The sequence below is a fragment of the Ranitomeya imitator genome, chromosome 2 (genome assembly GCF_032444005.1).
Source record: "Ranitomeya imitator isolate aRanImi1 chromosome 2, aRanImi1.pri, whole genome shotgun sequence".
Taxonomy (NCBI): domain Eukaryota; kingdom Metazoa; phylum Chordata; class Amphibia; order Anura; family Dendrobatidae; genus Ranitomeya; species Ranitomeya imitator.
Window position 1 is genome coordinate 166,947,731 of NC_091283.1, and position 20,388 is coordinate 166,968,118.

At 46.4% G+C, this 20,388-nt stretch overlaps 1 protein-coding gene across 1 annotated transcript; it reads right to left on the reverse strand.

Annotated features, from left to right (window-relative positions):
* Positions 1 to 1,079: 1,079 nt before the first annotated feature.
* On the reverse strand, positions 1,080 to 2,423 carry LOC138666295 (olfactory receptor 10C1-like). Its single transcript, XM_069754522.1, has one exon. It carries the CDS (start codon positions 2,421 to 2,423, stop codon positions 1,473 to 1,475), a length of 951 nt encoding a protein of 316 aa, XP_069610623.1. The 3' UTR covers positions 1,080 to 1,472.
* Positions 2,424 to 20,388: the final 17,965 nt, after the last annotated feature.

Below are 20,388 nucleotides of genomic sequence, written 5' to 3' on the forward strand. Positions count from 1 at the left end.
TCTAAGAATGATAGAAAATTTGTTTTCTGCTTTAAATATGGTCCTATGGACGCACAAATTAGAACAGCAATTCGAAAAAATTGGCAAATTCTCTGCCAAGATCCAGCGTTGAAGGAAATGACAGAGAAGGGTCCCCTTTTTGCCTGCCGCCGCAGTAAAAATATAGGGGATTTAATAGTTCGAAATCGGGTAACTTCATCTCATAATAATTGGCTCCGAAATACTGCACCCAAAGGAAATTTCCGTTGTGGGCATTGTAATTATTGTAATCAACATCAAACAGGAACTAATTTAAAAATTGGCCCAATAATGCATACAGTACGTGATTTCATCTCTTGTAGAACAACTCATGTGGTTTATATTTTATATTGCCCTTGTAGTTTTTTCTATATCGGGAAAATAATTCGCCCAATGTTTGTTCGATTCAGAGAACATCTCAATTCATTGCGCACAGGCAAGGGGGTCCCCCGTTTGATAAAGCACATGAATGAACAACATGGAGGTGATGCAAAATTGCTTCGATTTGCGGGGATAGAGAAAACTGCCCTACCGCAGGATGGTGGTAATTTAAATCGTATGCTTCTGCGTAATGAAGCAAAGTGGATATTAAGAGCCAATGCTTCTGGACCAACAGGGTTCAACGATAAAGTTGACATGTCTGTTTTTTTGTAAAAAATTCCTGTGTATTGGTTATCATATTATAGTATATTTCTTCCTAAATGATATTCTTCGTCACCCGTCAATGTTTTTATTGTATTTTAACTTTTCACTGTTTCACTCCCCCTTTTTTCCTCCGGATAGTGACTAATTGTTCATTATGACGAAGTGAATAATGGGAGGGACCGGAAGACTATTTAGTTAAAAGGCCCTCTCTCTCTTCACTCGCCATTGGATCTGTTGAAGTGCTCACCTAGCACGAAACAGCTGTCATCCTCTTTGTATTCACATACCCTCCCTGCACCGCATGATCTCATGTGAATAAACCGCTTTGATTGTTCAAATACCGGTGAGTGCGCTTTCAGTCTCTTCTTATGTATTAAAAATATGAAAAAGTTTCTCTACCTTCTTAAGTGGACATCAAATTTAACATTGGCTTGTCAACCATCCTTAAAGTCCAACCTTACTAAAGAGAACCCCAAACATATACAGTAGTTGAAATACAAATTAGTTCCTTTGCAGAAACCATCTTTGGAAGGTTTCACCAGTTCAGGTCATCTACCATCTCCTACACTATTTTCCTATTTGTAGCTACATACAGTAGGTATAGATGGTAATAGATACGTTTTTCTGCTAAACAAGGAAGTCAATCTCCAAGGTTCAAATATTTTCTATTGAAAAAATTACAAATTAGATCTTGAAGGTTCAAGACATAGGTCAAGGCAAATATTATTATCCATTTTCTTGATACTTCAATGTTCAGGGTTGAAGGAGCCCACTTCAAATACAGAAAATGCCAATGATGTTTACTGAAGTTAATAAAGTTTTAATGTTTTACAGAAAATTTGAGGTCGACTAACTATCCTAAAAAACGAGGCCTTTACTTCTTGGTTCCTTAGACTGTAGATAAGAGGGTTGAGCATAGGTGTCACCATACTGTAGAAGAGAGCCAGAAAACGGTCAATATCTAGAGAATACATAGATCGAGGTCTTAAGTACATGAACGCAGCTGTGCCATAGAAAAGGGTAACAGAAGTCAGGTGAGATACACAAGTGGAATACGCTTTAGCCCGATTGTCCACAGAGGTCATTTTCAGTAGAGTTAAAAGGATTCGGGTGTAGGATCCGAGAATGAGAAGGAAGGGCAACAGAAGTATGGCCACACAAACGCTGAAGATGGCAATCTCATTCAGGTACGTTTCTGAGCATGCTAGCTTCAGGACTGGGGGTATGTCACAAAAAAAGTGGTCAATAACATTTGGTCCACAGTAGGGGAGGCTGAAGATAAACATGGTCTGCCCCATAGAAAGTAGAGCCCCAGACAACCATGAAAAAGCAGAAAGACGGCAACAGTTCTGAGCACTCATAACCAAGCTATAATAAAGAGGTCTACAAATGGCAGTGAAACGGTCAAAGGCCATAACAGCCAGTAAAAGACATTCAGTGGTCCCCAATGACAAGAAGAAAAACATCTGAATGGCACAACCAAGAAAAGAGATTTTCTTTTCCTCTGATAGAAGGTTTGCAAGAATTTTTGGCATGGTGACCGATGAGTAGATGGTCTCCAAGATGGACAAGTTACACAAGAAGAAATACATGGCAGAATGCAGAGCACGATCTGAATGCACGATGTAGACAACCACTCCATTACCAATCAGAGTAGCCAGGTATACGAAGAAGAGGAAGAAGAAAATGGGAAGACAAACATCTGTGAAGGCTGAAAAGCCAAGAATGATGAAGTCAGTCACAGCCGTATGGTTCACCATTGATCTCACAATGCTAATCAGACCTCTCCCTTTATCCTGCAGGAGAAATAGCATGAAGTTACACGGAGACACCTCAACTCATTCAGAATATCTCTCACATGTACCATGTGGTACCCACTTACTCTTTGTACTGTTGGCAATTTGATTGAAGAAGGTGCATGTCTGCGCTGAAACTTCTCAAATTTTGTGGATTGCTTATTAATCCTAAACATAAATTACAGGTTTTTGTCCTTATTTTTTGAAATACTAAGCACCAAATCTTGAACAAAGATGTAGCATTTAATAGGTTGACCGGCAAGGTATTTACAGTGGGGAAAAAAAGTATTTAGTCAGTGAACAATTGTGCAAGTTCTCTCACTTAAAAAGATGAGAGAGGCCTGTATTTGACATCATAGGTAGACCACAACTGAGAGTCAAAGTGAGAAAACAAATACAGAAAGTCACCTTGTCTGATTTGGCAAAATTTATTTTGCAAAATATGGTGGAAAATAAGTATTTGGTCACCTAAAAATATGCAAGATTTCTGTCTCTCACAGACCAGACATGGTGTTTCGGGCTGTTGGCCCTCGTCAGTGCGAAGCACAGTGTCTGCGAATTGAGATACTAATTTGGCTTTTATCCTAAGTCATATTGCACGACTCGTTAAAGGGTTGATTGTGACTTGTAGGATCGCTACTTCCAACAGGTGGCGCTAAAAAGTTTAAGTCCTCTTTTTCTCAGAAGAGGCAATTTGTATCATCTCACAGACCTGTAACTTCTTCTTTAAGATGCTCCCCTGTCCTCCACTCCTCCACTCATTACCTGTAGTAATGGCTCCTGTTTGAACTTGTTATCAGTATAAAATACACATGTCCACAACCTCAAACAGTCACACTCCAAACTCCACTATGGTGAAGACCAAAGAGCTGTCGGAGGACACCAGAAAAAAAATTGTAGCCCTGCACCAGGCTGGGAAGACTGAATCTGCAATAGGCAAGCAGCTTGGTGTGATTAAATCAACTGTGGGAGGAATAATAAGAAAATAGAGGACATACAAGATCACTGATAATCTCCCTCAATCTGGGGCTCCATGCCAGATCTCACCCCGTGGGATCGAAATGATCACAAGAACGGTGATCAAAAATCCCAGAACCACATGGGGGACCTAGTGAATGACCTGCATAGAGCTGGGACCACCGTAACAAAGGCTACCATCAGTAACACACTATGCCGCCAGGGACTCAGATCCTGCAGTGCCAGGCGTGTCCCTCTGCTTAAGCTAGTACATATCCAGGCCCATCTGAAGTTTGCTAGAGAGCATTTTGATTATCCATAAGAGTTTTGGGAAAATGTCATATGGTCTGATGAAACCACAGTAGAACTGTTTGGTAGAAACAAAACTCGTCGTGTTTGGAGGAGACAGAATGCTGAATTGCATCCAAAGAACACCTTACCTACTGTGAGGTGTGGGGGTGGCAACATCATGCTTTGGGACTGTTTCTCTGCAAAGGGACCAGCATGACTGATCCCTGGATATGAAAGAATGAATGGGGCCATCTATCGTGAGATTTTTGAGTGCAAATCTCCTTCCATCAGCAGGGGCATTGAAGATGAAATGTGGATGGGTCTTTCAGCATGATAGTGATCCCAAGCACCCCACCAGGGCAACAAAGTAGTGGCTTCAGAAGAAGCAAATGAAGGTCCTGGAGTGGCCTAGCGAGTCTCCAGATCTCAACCCCATAGAAAACCTTTATAGGGAGTTGAAAGTCCGTGTTACCCAGCGACAGGCCCAAAACATCACTGCTCTAGAGGAGATCTGCATGGAAGAATGGGCCAACATACCACCCACAGTGTGTGCCAACCTTGTGAAGACTAACAGAAAATGTTTGACCACTGTCATTGCCAGCAAAGGATATATAAGAAAATATTGAGATGAACTTTTGTTAATGACTACATACTTATTTCCCACCATAGTTTGCAAAATAATCCTTGCCAAAGCAGACAAGGTGATTTTCTGGATTTGTTTTCTCATTTTGACTCATAGTTGTGGTCTACCTATGATGTCCGTTACAGGCATCTCTCATCTTTTTAAGTGGGAGAACTTGCACAATTGGTGGATGACTAAATTCTTTTTCCCCACTGTATTTTTAAACAGCTCAGAATGAGATAAAATAATAAAATAAGTCATGCCTACCTTATCGATCACCGATTTCCACACTTCCTAGTTCCTTTTGTGGTCTCTTTACCTCTCGATGTAGTTAGGATACCCCAAAACACACACATGTGACTGCTGCTGACAATCAGTGACGACAGTATGTCATCATTACCGAAAGTGATTGCTATCAGCATTCACATGTCTCTATCAAGATGACATAAATGAAGCAGGAAGCAAAGAGATCAATGGAGACCTGATCTGGATGGAGTGGGAGTTGATAAATTGTGTATGACTTTTTTAATCCATTCTGAGCAGTTTTTTTGGGGTGGAGGGAGAGAGTGATGGACAACCCGTTTGCAGGTTAATGCTCCTGTTTTCAGCCACCATTATGGGGAGCCCAGAAGCTTACTGCATTACAGGTCATGTGTCGGTAAATAGAGATGTTGACTCTTGAAGCCACAGGTAAGACCAATCATAATGCAGAGTCCAAGGCAACCTGCTAATCAGAAGTGAAGCCATGGATCACACCTAAGTGTAGGACAACAGACACCAGAGGACAGGGCCGAAGTTAAGCCAGGATTGAAGGCAAAGATAAGGATTTGAGAGAGGAACCCTTATCTTTGGTAACTGGCAAAGAACGCTAGACAAAAGGTACCGTCACACTAAGCGACGCTGCAGCGATACCGACAACGATGTCGATCGCTGCAGCGTCGCTGTTTGGTCGCTGGAGAGCTGTCACACAGACAGCTCTCCAGCGACCAACGATCCTGAGGTCCCTGGTAACCAGGGAAAACATCGGGTTACTAAGCGCAGGGCCGCGCTTAGTAACCCGATGTTTACCCTGGTTACCAGCGTAAACGTTAAAAAAACAAACACTACATACTTACCTTCCGTGTCTGTCCTCCGGCGCTCTGCTTTCCTCTGCACTGTCAGCGCCGGTCAGCCGGAAAGCAGAGCGGTGACGTCACCGCTGTGCTTTCCGGCTGGCTGGCGCTGACACAGGATGCAGGAGGAGTGCAGAGAAGCAGAGCGCCGGGGACAGACAGCTGAAGGTAAGTATGTAGTGTTTGTTTTTTTTTTACTTTTACGCTGGTAACCAGGGTAAACATCAGGTTACTAAGCGCGGCCCTGCGCTTAGTAACCTGATGTTTACCCTGGTTACCAGTGAAGACATCGCTGGATCGGTGTCACACACGCCGATCCAGCGATGTCAGCGGGAGATCCAGCGACGAAATAAAGTTCTGGACTTTCCTCAGCGACCAACGATCTCCCAGCAGGGGCCTGATCGTTGGTCGCTGTCACACATAACGATTTCCTTAACGATATAGTTGCTACGTCACAAAAAGCAACAATATCATTAACGATATCGTTATGTGTGACGGTACCTAAAGAGTAGCCAGGAACAAGACTAGATACAGGAGTCAATAGAAGCATACAGATGGGATTGAGGAAAGGATTGTACCTTAAAGGGAACCTGTCACCCCCAAAATCGAAGGTGAGCTAAGCCCACCACCATCATGGGCTTATCTACAGCATTCTCGAATGCCAATGATGGGATATCTTAACTCTTCAGCACAAGACAGTGTGGATAATTGTCGCTTCCAGCTTTGTGGGAACAGTTTGGGGAAGGCCCTTTTCTGTTTCTCATGATGGTGCCCAGTGCACAAGGTCCACACATGGATGGGGGAGTTTGGTGGAAGAACATGACTGGCCGCACAAAGCCCAGACCTCAGCCCCATCCAAGAATAAAGATAGTGAACCTGGCCTCTCCACAACATCAGGATCTGACCTCACAAATGTTCTTCTTGATGAATTAATGAATTCCAAAATTTTGCTGTAATCCTTCCCATAAGAGCAGGAACTGTTATATCTCTAGAGGGTCTGACTCCATACTGATGTCTATGAATGTAGGATGAGAGGTCAGAAAAGCTCCTTGAGTTGTAATGTGGGGTGGGCACACACTATCCTCCATATAGTGTATAACTCAGCTCGGCTACTTCTACATATAACAACATACTAGGACACAAGCTCTTGAGGGGCCCAATATCTTCTTTGTTACATAAGAAAACGCCAGTATTATTCATGACGAATGGAAGTTAGGGGACGTGCTGCAGATTTTGCATTAAAACCCCAGAGCGTCAAGTTAGACCTCTGACTCAGAACACGACATTTATGGAATACAGTGATGAGTATGATATGAGACGTAACACGCACCACATATAGGCACCCACCTCCAGCATGGTTACATACTGGTAATACACAGCTGCTATACACACTCTATATCTACACGGAGGATTCCTATGGGGTTATCGCAGATCTTTCTCTACAGTACAACTCCTGATAATTTGACTTAATTTAAAAAATCCCCTAAGAATTACATCAAGCTGCATAAAATGTCATTACTATTGCACAGTCAGTCTCCACTTTAGTAAACATTATATGTAAAATCATTTAATGTAACTGTTAGGACTGGCGGAACGCACCAAGAAAGGTGATATAGATGCGTTCGCAGTCCGGGGTCCACCGTGCAGGTGAAAACCTGCTGCTAGTAAATACAGACTATATGGCGGTACACTAAAGTATATACACGTGGGTTCAACCTCACCCAGCGTGAAGGGAGCAATCCTGTTGCGTCACAGGATCGCGGTACCGCACCTAAAGTGCGAGCGAGTAGTCAGCGTACTTAACCCCAACTGGGATTGAAGTCCGATTAGACCCTCGCTGGCACTACACCACAACTGGGTGTGTAAGGAAACTAAGAATAAATATATAAATGCACAGGAGTGCGAGCAATGCCGCACTGACGGAAGCAACCAACCACACTGGCTTGGGTATGGAAAGCGCAAGGCAAGCGCACGGCGCCGTACAGGCGGACACAGCAAGAGGACGCTGTAATGTGTGTATCGTGCAGATGATTAATCGGGCGCTAGATAGCTACCAACATCCGCGAGCAGACAACAACTCTAGGGAGGGATATTTAGGAGCTTTCATCCATCGACATACATTCATCTACACACACACATATAGCATTATGAGACAATACTAGCGCATGGCCGTGCGGTCATGCTCAGTTTATATAGTTGCAGCACAGGAAGTGGCTACAGCACTTTTGCCCTTCCAAGACCTGCCAAGAGGACCAATGGATTGTGCTGCAGAGCCTGAGCACATGACCCTCGATCTCCAACGGGAGATCTTACCCTGGGCATGCTCAGTACGTGCAGACAAGGACTTAGTCCCAGAGAAGTCCGCTCGCTGCTGACCAGCACTGACTCTAATGGCAGAGACTGGAGAAGCAGCAGCAACTCTTCGCACAGAGTCAGACTGAGCGAGACGCTGGGATCGATGTCCCTGCTGAGCAGACTCCACTGCGGCTGGAGGAGAATGGGAGACCGCAGCGGAGACGGATCGAGATTCCCCCTGTGCAGCAGAGGAAACTCGACTCCTAACATGGCCCTCCCCTCCTTGGGCCTCGCTACGTTCGAAGGCAGCAATGAGCTGCGGAGCCCGAATGTGCTCAACAGGCTCCCAGGACCTGTCCTCGGGGCCATAACCCTTCCAGTCTACCAAATAAAAATTTTTACCACGCACCACCTTGCACCCCAAAATAGCGTTCACCTCATAATCGTCCGTAGACGAACCCGATGTCCCAGCAGATGACTCGGAAAACCGGGACATATACACGGGTTTCAAGAGGGACACATGAAAGGTGTCGGTGATACCCAGGCGTGGCGGAAGGGCCAAACGATAGACCACAGGATTAACCTGCTCGAGGACCTTGAATGGGCCCAAGTAGCGAGGAGCAAATTTAGTGGACTCAACTCGCAGCCTGATGTTACGGACGGAGAGCCACACCAAATTGCCAGGAGCAAAGGTCGGAGCGGGGCACCGATGAGCATCGGCGGAGGACCTCATTCTCTCCTTAGAGGCCCGAATGGCATCCTGAGTGCGGTCCCAAATATCCCGTGCCTCCACAGCCCAGTCTGCCACCCTGGAGTCGGCGGAAGACACGGGCATAGGCACAGGTACCCGTGGATGCTGACCATAGTTGAGGAGGAATGGGGTTTGTCCAGTGGAGTCGGCTATGGCGTTGTTCAGTGCAAACTCAGCCCATGATAGCAAGGATGCCCAGTCATCCTGCCTGGCTGAAACAAAATGTCGCAGGTATGTGACCAAGGTCTGGTTGGCCCTCTCTACCAACCCATTCGTCTCGGGATGATAAGCGGATGAGAGATTCAACTCAATACTGAGAAGACGACAGAGCTCTCTCCAGAACCGAGACGCAAACTGGGGATCCCGGTCACTGACAATTTTGTCTGGCATACCATGCAGGCGGAAGATATGTCTAATGAACAACGCTGCCAAGGCCCGTGCAGAAGGTAACCACGGCAGCGGCACCAAATGCACCATTTTTGAGAAATGATCGGTGATGACCCAAATGATGGTACAGCCGCGAGACTTGGGCAAACCCACAACAAAGTCCATCCCGACCATCTCCCAGGGCCTATCTGCCACCGGCAAGGGATAGAGCAAACCAGCTGGCCTTTGACGCGGAGATTTATTTTTGGCGCAGGAGACACACGCCAAAACATAATCCCTGACATCCCGGACCATATGCGGCCACCAGTACGTCCTCGCCAGTAGCTCAGATGTCCTCTTTGTCCCAAAGTGTCCACCCACCCTGGACGAATGAGCCCAAGAGAGAACCTCCGGTCGCAAATTAATGGGCACAAAAGTCTTGCCCGGAGGCACAGACTCTAGCGAAACCGGCGCCACGGTTCTCAGGCTCTCGGAAGGGACAATAAGCCGAGGCTCCTCTTCCTCCTCCTCAGTTGACATAAGGGAGCGAGAGAGAGCGTCAGCACGGATATTCTTCTCCCCGGCGAGATAATGAAGGGAAAAGTGGAACCGGGAGAAGAACAGGGACCATCTGGCCTGGCGAGAATTTAGCCGCTGAGCTGTCTGCAAATAGACCAAATTTTTGTGGTCCGTGTAAACTTGGAAGGGAAACCGCGCACCTTCCAGAAGGTGTCTCCACTCCGAAAAGGCCAACTTCATTGCTAGCAACTCCCTGTCCCCGATGGAGTAGTTCCTCTCCGCTGGCGTGAAGGTCTTGGAGAAGAAGAAGCATGGATGCTTCCGACCTTGAGCATCCTTTTGGTAGAGGACTGCTCCAGCACCAACGGATGAGGCATCCACCTCCAGTAGGAATGGCTTATCCACATCGGGACGATGTAAGATGGGAGCGCTAGCAAAGTGGGACTTAATAGAAGTGAAGGCCTTGGAGACCTCTTCCGACCACAATTTGGGATTCGCTCCCTTCTTGGTGAGGGCTACCAAGGGAGCTACCAGAGTTGAGAAGTGGGGAATGAACTGGCGGTAATAGTTTATGAACCCCATAAAGCGCTGCACCGCTTTAAGAGAATGGGGCTCTTGCCAGTCCATCACAGCCTGTAGTTTGGCAGGATCCATAGCCAATCCCTGGGCGGAGATGATATAGCCCAGGAAAGGTAAGGACTCCTGCTCAAACACACACTTCTCCAACTTTGCGTAAAGAGAGTTTGCCCGTAGGAGGTCGAAGACTCTGCCAACATCTCTCCGGTGGGAGTCAATATCTGGAGAAAAGATGAGAATATCATCCAGATAGACTACAACCGAGGTGGAAAGCATATCCCGGAAGATGTCGTTGACAAAGTCTTGGAAAACGGCAGGTGCATTACAGAGCCCGAAGGGCATCACCAGATACTCATAGTGCCCATCTCTGGTGTTAAATGCCGTTTTCCACTCGTCCCCCTCACGGATGCGAATCAGGTTATAAGCACCCCGCAGATCTAGTTTAGTAAACACTCTAGCTCCCCGAAGCCTATCGAAAAGCTCAGATATCAACGGCAAAGGGTACTTGTTCTTAACTGTGATAGCATTAAGACCCCTGTAGTCTATGCATAGGCGTAGTTCTCCATTCTTCTTCTGCACGAAAAAGAACCCTGCCCCAGCAGGTGACACTGACTTCCTGATGAACCCTCTTGCCAGATTCTCTTGTATGTACTGAGACATTGCCTCCGTTTCCGGGAGAGATAAAGGATAGACTCGACCCCGGGGAGGCTCAGTACCAGGCAAGAGATCAATAGGACAGTCATAGGGGCAATGGGGTGGAAGAGTCTCCGCTGCCTTTTTGCAGAATACGTCTGCATAAGACCAATATTGCTTGGGGAGAGAGGAAAGATCTGCGGGTACCTCTGTAGTAGTAACCTGAACGCACTCTCGATGACACCTGTTCCCACAAGATTCACCCCATCCCAGAATTCTGCCTGAGGACCACTCGATGTGAGGAGAGTGCTACCGTAACCAAGGTATCCCCAAGAGAACCTCATCAATTCCCTCAGGAATGACGAGTAGAGATATAATCTCCTGATGAGATGGTGACATGGACAGAGTAAAAGGGATAGTTTGATGTGTAATCTGTGTGGGCAGTGTCGACCCATTCACCACTCGTACCGTTACTGGTTGAGATAGCATGACCAGAGGAATTGCGTGACGTTGGGCAAAGGCTGAAGACATAAAATTGCCCTCCGCCCCAGAATCCACGCAGAGTTCCACCGAGTGAGAGGATGAGCCCAATGTTATTGTCCCCTTAAAGGACAATTTGGAGGCAAACGTCGCCGTGTCTAGTGCACCTCCACCAACTACCACTAGACGCTGACGTTTCCTCGACCGCTGGAGACATCTGGAGGCAAGATGTCCAGACTGTTGGCAAAGATGACAAACCTGGAGTGCACGAGCGGTCCGGGACTTAGATCCTGCTCGAGACTCTACCACAGGCTCATGGGGCTCAGGAGCCTGGTCTGGAGATTCCACAGGTTTGGCGAAGGTGGGAGCCAGCCGAAACCTCTGCCTACACTGGGCTCGCTCTAACCTCCGCTCGTGAAAACGGAGATCAATACGAGTGGATAGGGTAATTAATTCCTCCAGTGTGGCGGGAATCTCCCTAGTGGCCAGGGCGTCCTTAAAGGGACTCTGTCACCTGAATTTGGCGGGACTGGTTTTGGGTCATATGGGCGGAGTTTTCGGGTGTTTGATTCACCCTTTCCTTACCCGCTGGCTGCATGCTGGCTGCAATATTGGATTGAAGTTCATTCTCTGTCCTCCATAGTACACGCCTGCACAAAGCAATCTTGCCTTGCGCAGGCGTGTAAATTTCCTAAAGGTCGTTTGTTCAATCTGTCAGTGCCAGAGCATACTGCTATGCGGGATTATGTTAAGGAGTCCTTGGAAAAGGGACATATCCGTCCATCTTCATCTCCTTTGGGAGCAGGTTTTTTTTTCGTGGCCAAAAAAGATGGTTCCTTGAGGCCTTGTATAGATTACCGTCTTTTGAATAAGATTACGGTCAAATATCAGTATCCTTTGCCATTGTTGACTGATTTGTTCGCTCGCATTAAGGGGGCTAAATGGTTCACTAAGATTGATCTTCGGGGTGCGTATAATCTTGTGCGGATTAAGCAGGGTGATGAGTGGAAAACCGCATTTAATACGCCTGAGGGCCATTTTGAGTATTTGGTGATGCCTTTTGGACTTTCTAATGCTCCTTCTGTCTTCCAGTCCTTTATGCACGATATTTTCCGTGAATATCTGGATAAATTTATGATTGTGTATTTGGATGATGTTTTGGTTTTTTTTGATGACTGGGAGTCCCATGTTCAGCAGGTCAGGAAGGTGTTTCAGGTCCTGCGGGCCAATTCTTTGTTTGTAAAAGGTTCAAAGTGTCTCTTTGGAGTCCAGAAGATTTCTTTTTTGGGGTATATTTTTTCCCCTTCTACTACTGAGATGGATCCCGTCAAGGTTCAAGCTATTTGTGACTGGACGCAGCCTACATCTCTTAAGAGTCTACAGAAGTTCTTGGGCTTTGCTAATTTTTATCGTCGTTTCATAACTCATTTTTCTAGTGTTGTTAAGCCTTTGACGGATCTGACTAAGAAGGGTGCTGATGTTGCTGATTGGTCTCCTGCGGCTGTGGAGGCCTTTCAGGAACTTAAGCGCCGGTTTTCTTCTGCTCCTGTGTTGCGTCAGCCAGATGTTTCGCTTCCTTTTCAGGTTGAGGTTGATGCTTCTGAGATTGGAGCGGGGGCGGTTTTGTCACAGAGAAGCTCCTATTGCTCGGTGATGAAGCCATGTGCGTTCTTTTCTAGAAAGTTTTCGCCCACTGAGCGGAATTATGATGTTGGTAATCGGGAGCTTTTGGCCATGAAGTGGGCATTTGAGGAGTGGCGTCATTGGCTTGAGGGTGCTAGACATCGTGTGGTGGTCTTGACTGATCACAAAAATCTGATTTACCTTGAGTCTGCCAAGCGTCTGAATCCTAGACAGGCTCGTTTGTCACTGTTTTTCTCCCGTTTCGATTTTGTGGTTTCATATCTGCCAGGTTCAAAGAATGTGAAGGCGGATGCTCTTTCTAGGAGTTTTGTGCCTGATTCCCCTGGAAATTCTGAGCCCACTGGTATCCTTAGGGATGGGGTGATTTTGTCGGCTGTCTTCCCAGACTTGCGACGTGCTTTGCAGGAGTTTCAGGCGGATAAACCTGATCGTTGTCCGCCTGAAAGACTGTTTGTTCCGGATAATTGGACCAGTAGAGTCATCTCCGAGGTCCATTCTTCTGCGTTGGCAGGTCATCCTGGAATATTTGGTACTAGAGACTTGGTGGCCAGGTCTTTTTGGTGGCCTTCCTTGTCGAGGGATGTGCGTTCTTTTGTGCAGTCTTGTGAAGTTTGCGCTCGGGCTAAGCCTTGCTGTTCTCGGGCCAGTGGATTGTTGTCACCTTTGCCTATCCCGAAGAGGCCTTGGACGCACATTTCCATGGACTTTATTTCGGATCTCCCTGTCTCTCAAAAAATGTCCGTCATCTGGGTTGTGTGTGACCGCTTTTCTAAGATGGTTCATCTGGTCCCCTTGCCTAAGTTACCTTCCTCCTCTGAGTTGGTCCCTCTGTTTTTTCAGAACGTGGTTCGTTTGCATGGGATTCCGGAGAACATTGTTTCTGACAGGGGATCCCAGTTTGTGTCTAGATTTTGGCGGACGTTCTGTGCTAAGATGGGCATTGATTTGTCCTTTTCGTCTGCATTCCATCCTCAGACGAATGGCCAGACGGAACGAACTAATCAGACCTTGGAAACTTATTTAAGGTGTTTTGTTTCTGCTGATCAAGATGACTGGGTTACCTTTTTGCCGCTTGCCGAATTTGCCCTTAATAATCGGGCTAGTTCTGCTACCTTGGTTTCTCCTTTCTTTTGTAATTCGGGGTTTCATCCTCGTTTTTCCTCTGGTCAGGTGGAGCCTTCTGATTGTCAGGAGTGGACATGGTGGTGGATAGGTTGCATCAGATTTGGAGTCATGTGGTGGACAATTTGAAGTTGTCCCAGGAGAGGGCTCAGCAGTTTGCTAATCGCCGTCGCCGCGTGGGTCCTCGACTTCGTGTTGGGGACTTGGTGTGGTTGTCTTCTCGTTTTGTTCCTATGAAGGTCTCTTCTCCTAAGTTCAAGCCTCGGTTTATCGGTCCCTATAGGATCTTGGAAATTCTTAACCCTGTGTCGTTTCGTTTGGATCTCCCGGCATCGTTTGCTATTCATAATGTGTTCCATCGGTCGTTGTTGCGGAAGTATGAGGTACCTGTTCCTGCTCCGGTGCTGGTGGAGGGAGAATTGGAGTATGTTGTGGAGAAGATCTTGGATTCTCGTGTTTCCAGACGGAAACTTCAGTATTTGGTCAAGTGGAAGGGTTATGGTCAGGAGGATAATTCTTGGGTGGTTGCCTCTGATGTTCATGCTGCTGATTTAGTCCGTGCATTTCATAGGGCTCATCCTGGTCGCCCTGGTGGTTCTCGTGAGGGTTCGGTGACCCCTCCTCAAGGGGGGGGTACTGTTGTGGATTCTGTTTTTGGGCTCCCTCTGGTGGTTACAGATGGTACTGGGTGACTTGTGTTCTCTGCGGTCTCTGGTGTCCACCTGTTCTATCAGGATATGGGAGTTTCCTATTTAACCTGGCTTTCTTGTCATTTCCTCACCGGCGATCTATGTAATCAGTGTGTCTTGTTACCTCTGCTTTCCGCTTCTGTAATCATCAGGACAAGCTAAGTTTTTGATTTTCCTGTTCCACGTTTTGCTTTATTTTTGTTTTAGTCCAGCTTGCAGTTATGTGATTCCTTGTTGCTGGTTGCTCTAGTGGGCTGATATTACTCCTCATGTTCCATGAGTTGGCACATGAGTTCAGGTAATTTCAGGATGGTTTTTTGTAGGGTTTTTCGCTGACCGCGCAGTTCACTTTTGTATCCTCTGCTATCTAGTTTTAGCGGGCCTCATTTTGCTGAATCTGTTTTCATTACTACGTATGTGCTTTCCTCTCATTTCACCGTCATTACATGTGGGGGGCTGCTATTTCTGTGGGGTGTTTCTCTGGAGGCAAGAGAGGTCTTTGTTTCTTCTAATAGGGGAAGCTAGTCCTTCGGCTGGCGCGAGACGTCTAGAATCATCGTAGGCACGTTCCCCGGCTACTGCTAGTGTTGTGAATTAGGTTCAGGATCGCGGTCAGCTCAGTTTCCATCACCCTAGAGCTTGTTCTGTTTTTTGTGTGCTTGTCCATTTGTGATCCCCTGCCATTGGGATCATGACAGTATCGCCGGCCAAAAAGTGGTATTGGCTGAAGTAGGAGGAAAAGTAGTCTGAGGAAGTTTTTTTTTTTTTTTTTTTCCTTCCCTCAGAGTTTGCTGCCTAGCCTTAATTACAGCCTGGCTGTGTCTTACCTCCTCTTAATCCTTGAATGGCTCTGACCTCAGCTGTTTATCATGGACGTCCAGAGTTTGGCTTCAAGCCTGAATAATCTTGCTGCTAAGGTTCAAAATATACAAGATTTTGTTGTACATGCTCCTATGTCTGAACCTAGAATTCCTATCCCAGAGTTTTTTTCTGGAGATAGATCTAGTTTTCTGAATTTTAGGAACAATTGCAAGTTGTTTCTTTCTTTGAAATCTCGCTCCTCTGGAGACCCTGCTCAGCAAGTCAAAATTGTAATATCTTTCCTGCGGGGTGACCCTCAGAATTGGGCATTTGCATTAGCACCAGGGGATCCTGCGTTGCTCAATGTGGATGCGTTTTTTCTGGCATTGGGTTTGCTCTATGAGGAACCTAACCTAGAGATTCAGGCTGAAAAAGCTTTATTGGCTCTCTCTCAGGGGCAAGATGAAGCAGAAATATATTGTCAGAAATTTCGGAGGTGGTCGGTGCTTACTCAGTGGAATGAGTGCGCTCTAGCTGCAAAATTCAGAGATGGCCTTTCTGAGGCCATTAAAGATGTTATGGTGGGGTTCCCGGCGCCTACAGGTCTGAATGAGTCTATGACTATGGCTATTCAGATTGATCGGCGTTTACGGGAGCGCAAACCTGTGCACCATTTGGCGGTGTCTTCTGAACAGGCACCTGAGACAATGCAATGTGATAGAATTCAGTCCAGAAGTGAACGGCAAAACTATAGGCGGAAAAATGGGTTGTGTTTTTATTGTGGTGATTCAGCTCATGTTATATCAGCATGCTCTAAACGCACAAAAAAGGTTGATAAGTCTGTTGCCATTAGTACTATACAGTCTAAGTTCATTCTGTCTGTGACTCTGATTTGTTCATTATCAGCCATTTCCGTCGATGCCTATGTGGATTCAGGCGCTGCCCTGAGTCTTATGGATTGGTCATTTGCCAACCGCTGTGGGTTTAGTCTGGAGCCTCTGGAAGTCCCTATTCCTTTGAAAGGAATTGACTCTACACCTTGGCTATGAATAAACCTCAGTACTGGACACACGTGACCATGCGTATGACTCCCGTTCATCAGGAGGTGATTCGCTTCCTGGTACTGTATAATTTACATGATGTCTTAGTGCTTGGTCTGCCATGGTTACAAACTCATAACCCAGTCTTGGACTGGAAAACGATGTCTGTGTTAAGCTGGGGATGTCAGGGGGTTCATGATGATGCACCTCCGATTTCTATCGCTTCATCTACTCCTTCTGAGATTCCTGTATTTTTGTCTGATTATCGGGATGTTTTTGAGGAGCCTAAGCTCAATTCGCTTCCTCCTCACAGGGATTGCGATTGTGCTATAGATTTGATTCCTGGCAGTAAATTTCCTAAAGGTCGTTTGTTCAATCTGTCAGTGCCAGAGCATACTGCTATGCGGGATTATGTTAAGGAGTCCTTGGAAAAGGGACATATCCGTCCATCTTCATCTCCTTTGGGAGCAGGTATTTTTTTCGTGGCCAAAAAAGATGGTTCCTTGAGGCCTTGTATAGATTACCGTCTTTTGAATAAGATTACGGTCAAATATCAGTATCCTTTGCCATTGTTGACTGATTTGTTCGCTCGCATTAAGGGGGCTAAATGGTTCACTAAGATTGATCTTCGGGGTGCGTATAATCTTGTGCGGATTAAGCAGGGTGATGAGTGGAAAACCGCATTTAATACGCCTGAGGGCCATTTTGAGTATTTGGTGATGCCTTTTGGACTTTCTAATGCTCCTTCTGTCTTCCAGTCCTTTATGCACGATATTTTCCGTGAATATCTGGATAAATTTATGATTGTGTATTTGGATGATGTTTTGGTTTTTTCTGATGACTTGGAGTCCCATGTTCAGCAGGTCAGGAAGGTGTTTCAGGTCTTGCGGGCCAATTCTTTGTTTGTAAAAGGTTCAAAGTGTCTCTTTGGAGTCCAGAAGATTTCTTTTTTGGGGTATATTTTTTCCCCTTGTACTATTGAGATGGATCCCGTTAAGGTTCAAGCTATTTGTGACTGGACGCAGCCTACATCTGTTAAGAGTCTACAGAAGTTCTTGGGCTTTGCTAATTTTTATCGTCGTTTCATAACTAATTTTTCTAGTGTTGTTAAGCCTTTGACGGATCTGACTAAGAAGGGTGCTGATGTTGCTGATTGGTCTCCTGCGGCTGTGGAGGCCTTTCAGGAACTTAAGCGCCGGTTTTCTTCTGCTCCTGTGTTGCGTCAGCCAGATGTTTCGCTTCCTTTTCAGGTTGAGGTTGATACTTCTGAGATTGGAGCGGGGGCGGTTTTGTCACAGAGAAGCTCCGATTGCTCGGTGATGAAGCCATGTGCGTTCTTTTCTAGAAAGTTTTCGCCCACTGAGCGGAATTATGATGTTGGTAATCGGGAGCTTTTGGCCATGAAGTGGGCATTTGAGGAGTGGCGTCATTGGCTTGAGGGTGCTAGACATCGTGTGGTGGTCTTGACTGATCACAAAAATCTGATTTACCTTGAGTCTGCCAAGCGTCTGAATCCTAGACAGGCTCGTTGGTCACTGTTTTTCTCCCGTTTCGATTTTGTGGTTTCATATCTGCCAAGTTCAAAGAATGTGAAGGCGGATGCTCTTTCTAGGAGTTTTGTGCCTGATTCCCCTGGAAATTCTGAGCCCACTGGTATCCTTAGGGATGGGGTGATTTTGTCGGCTGTCTTCCCAGACTTGCGACGTGCTTTGCAGGAGTTTCAGGCGGATAAACCTGATCGTTGTCCGCCTGAAAGACTGTTTGTTCTGGATAATTGGACCAGTAGAGTCATCTCCGAGGTCCATTCTTCTGCGTTGGCAGGTCATCCTGGAATATTTGGTACTAGAGACTTGGTGGCCAGGTCTTTTTGGTGGCCTTCCTTGTCGAGGGATGTGCGTTCTTTTGTGCAGTCTTGTGAAGTTTGCGCTCGGGCTAAGCCTTGCTGTTCTCGGGCCAGTGGATTGTTGTCACCTTTGCCTATCCCGAAGAGGCCTTGGACGCACATTTCCATGGACTTTATTTCGGATCTCCCTGTCTCTCAAAAAATGTCCGTCATCTGGGTTGTGTGTGACCGCTTTTCTAAGATGGTTCATCTGGTCCCCTTGCCTAAGTTACCTTCCTCCTCTGAGTTGGTCCCTCTGTTTTTTTCAGAACGTGGTTCGTTTGCATGGGATTCCGGAGAACATTGTTTCTGACAGGGGATCCCAGTTTGTGTCTAGATTTTGGCGGACGTTCTGTGCTAAGATGGGCATTGATTTGTCCTTTTCGTCTGCATTCCATCCTCAGACGAATGGCCAGACGGAATGAACTAATCAGACCTTGGAAACTTATTTAAGGTGTTTTGTTTCTGCTGATCAAGATGACTGAGTTACCTTTTTGCCGCTTGCCGAATTTGCCCTTAATAATCGGGCTAGTTCTGCTACCTTGGTTTCTCCTTTCTTTTGTAATTCGGGGTTTCATCCTCGTTTTTCCTCTGGTCAGGTGGAGCCTTCTGATTGTCCTGGAGTGGACATGGTGGTGGATAGGTTGCATCAGATTTGGAGTCATGTGGTGGACAATTTGAAGTTGTCCCAGGAGAGGGCTCAGCAGTTTGCTAATCGCCGTCGCCGCGTGGGTCCTCGACTTCGTGTTGGGGACTTGGTGTGGTTGTCTTCTCGTTTTGTTCCTATGAAGGTCTCTTCTCCTAAGTTCAAGCCTCGGTTTATCGGTCCCTATAGGATCTTGGAAATTCTTAACCCTGTGTCGTTTTGTTTGCATCTCCCAGCATCGTTTGCTATTCATAATGTGTTCCATCGGTCGTTGTTGCGGAAGTATGAGGTACCTGTTGTTCCTTCGCTTGAGCCTCCTGCTCCGGTGCTGGTGGAGGGAGAATTGGAGTATGTTGTGGAGAAGATCTTGGATTCTCGTGTTTCCAGACGGAAACTTCAGTATTTGGTCAAGTGGAAGGGTTATGGTCAGGAGGATAATTCTTGGGTGGTTGCCTCTGATGTTCATGCTGCTGATTTAGTCCGTGCATTTCATAGGGCTCATCCTGGTCGCCCTGGTGGTTCTCGTGAGGGTTCGGTGACCCCTCCTCAAGGGGGGGGTACTGTTGTGGATTCTGTTTTTGGGCTCCCTCTGGTGGTTACAGATGGTACTGGGTGACTTGTGTTCTCTGCGGTCTCTGGTGTCCACCTGTTCTATCAGGATATGGGAGTTTCCTATTTAACCTGGCTTTCTTGTCATTTCCTCGCCGGCGATCTATGTAATCAGTGTGTCTTGTTACCTCTGCTTTCCGCTTCTGTAATCATCAGGACAAGCTAAGTTTTTGATTTTCCTGTTCCACGTTTTGCTTTATTTTTGTTTTAGTCCAGCTTGCAGTTATGTGATTCCTTGTTGCTGGTTGCTCTAGTGGGCTGATATTACTCCTCATGTTCCATGAGTTGGCACATGAGTTCAGGTAATTTCAGGATGGTTTTTTGTAGGGTTTTTCGCTGACCGCGCAGTTCACTTTTGTATCCTCTGCTATCTAGTTTTAGCGGGCCTCATTTTGCTGAATCTGTTTTCATTACTACGTATGTGCTTTCCTCTCATTTCACCGTCATTACATGTGGGGGGCTGCTATTTCTGTGGGGTGTTTCTCTGGAGGCAAGAGAGTTCTTTGTTTCTTCTAATAGGGGAAGCTAGTCCTTCGGCTGGCGCGAGACGTCTAGAATCATCGTAGGCACGTTCCCCGGCTACTGCTAGTGTTGTGAATTAGGTTCAGGATCGCGGTCAGCTCAGTTTCCATCACCCTAGAGCTTGTTCTGTTTTTTGTGTGCTTGTCCTTTTGTGATCCCCTGCCATTGGGATCATGACAGAGGACGCTGTAATGTGTGTATCGTGCAGATGATTAGTCGGGCGCTAGATAGCTACCAACATCCACGAGCAGACAACAACTCTAGGGAGGGATATTTAGGAGCTTTCATCCATCGACATACATTCATCTACACACACACATATAACATTATGAGACAATACTAGCGCATGGCCGTGCGGTCATGCGCAGTTTA

What these genes read in the sequence shown, in the direction of transcription:
- LOC138666295 (XM_069754522.1), bottom strand. Translation starts at nt 2,423, where the DNA reads ATGGTGAACCATACGGCTGTGACTGACTTCATCATTCTTGGCTTTTCA.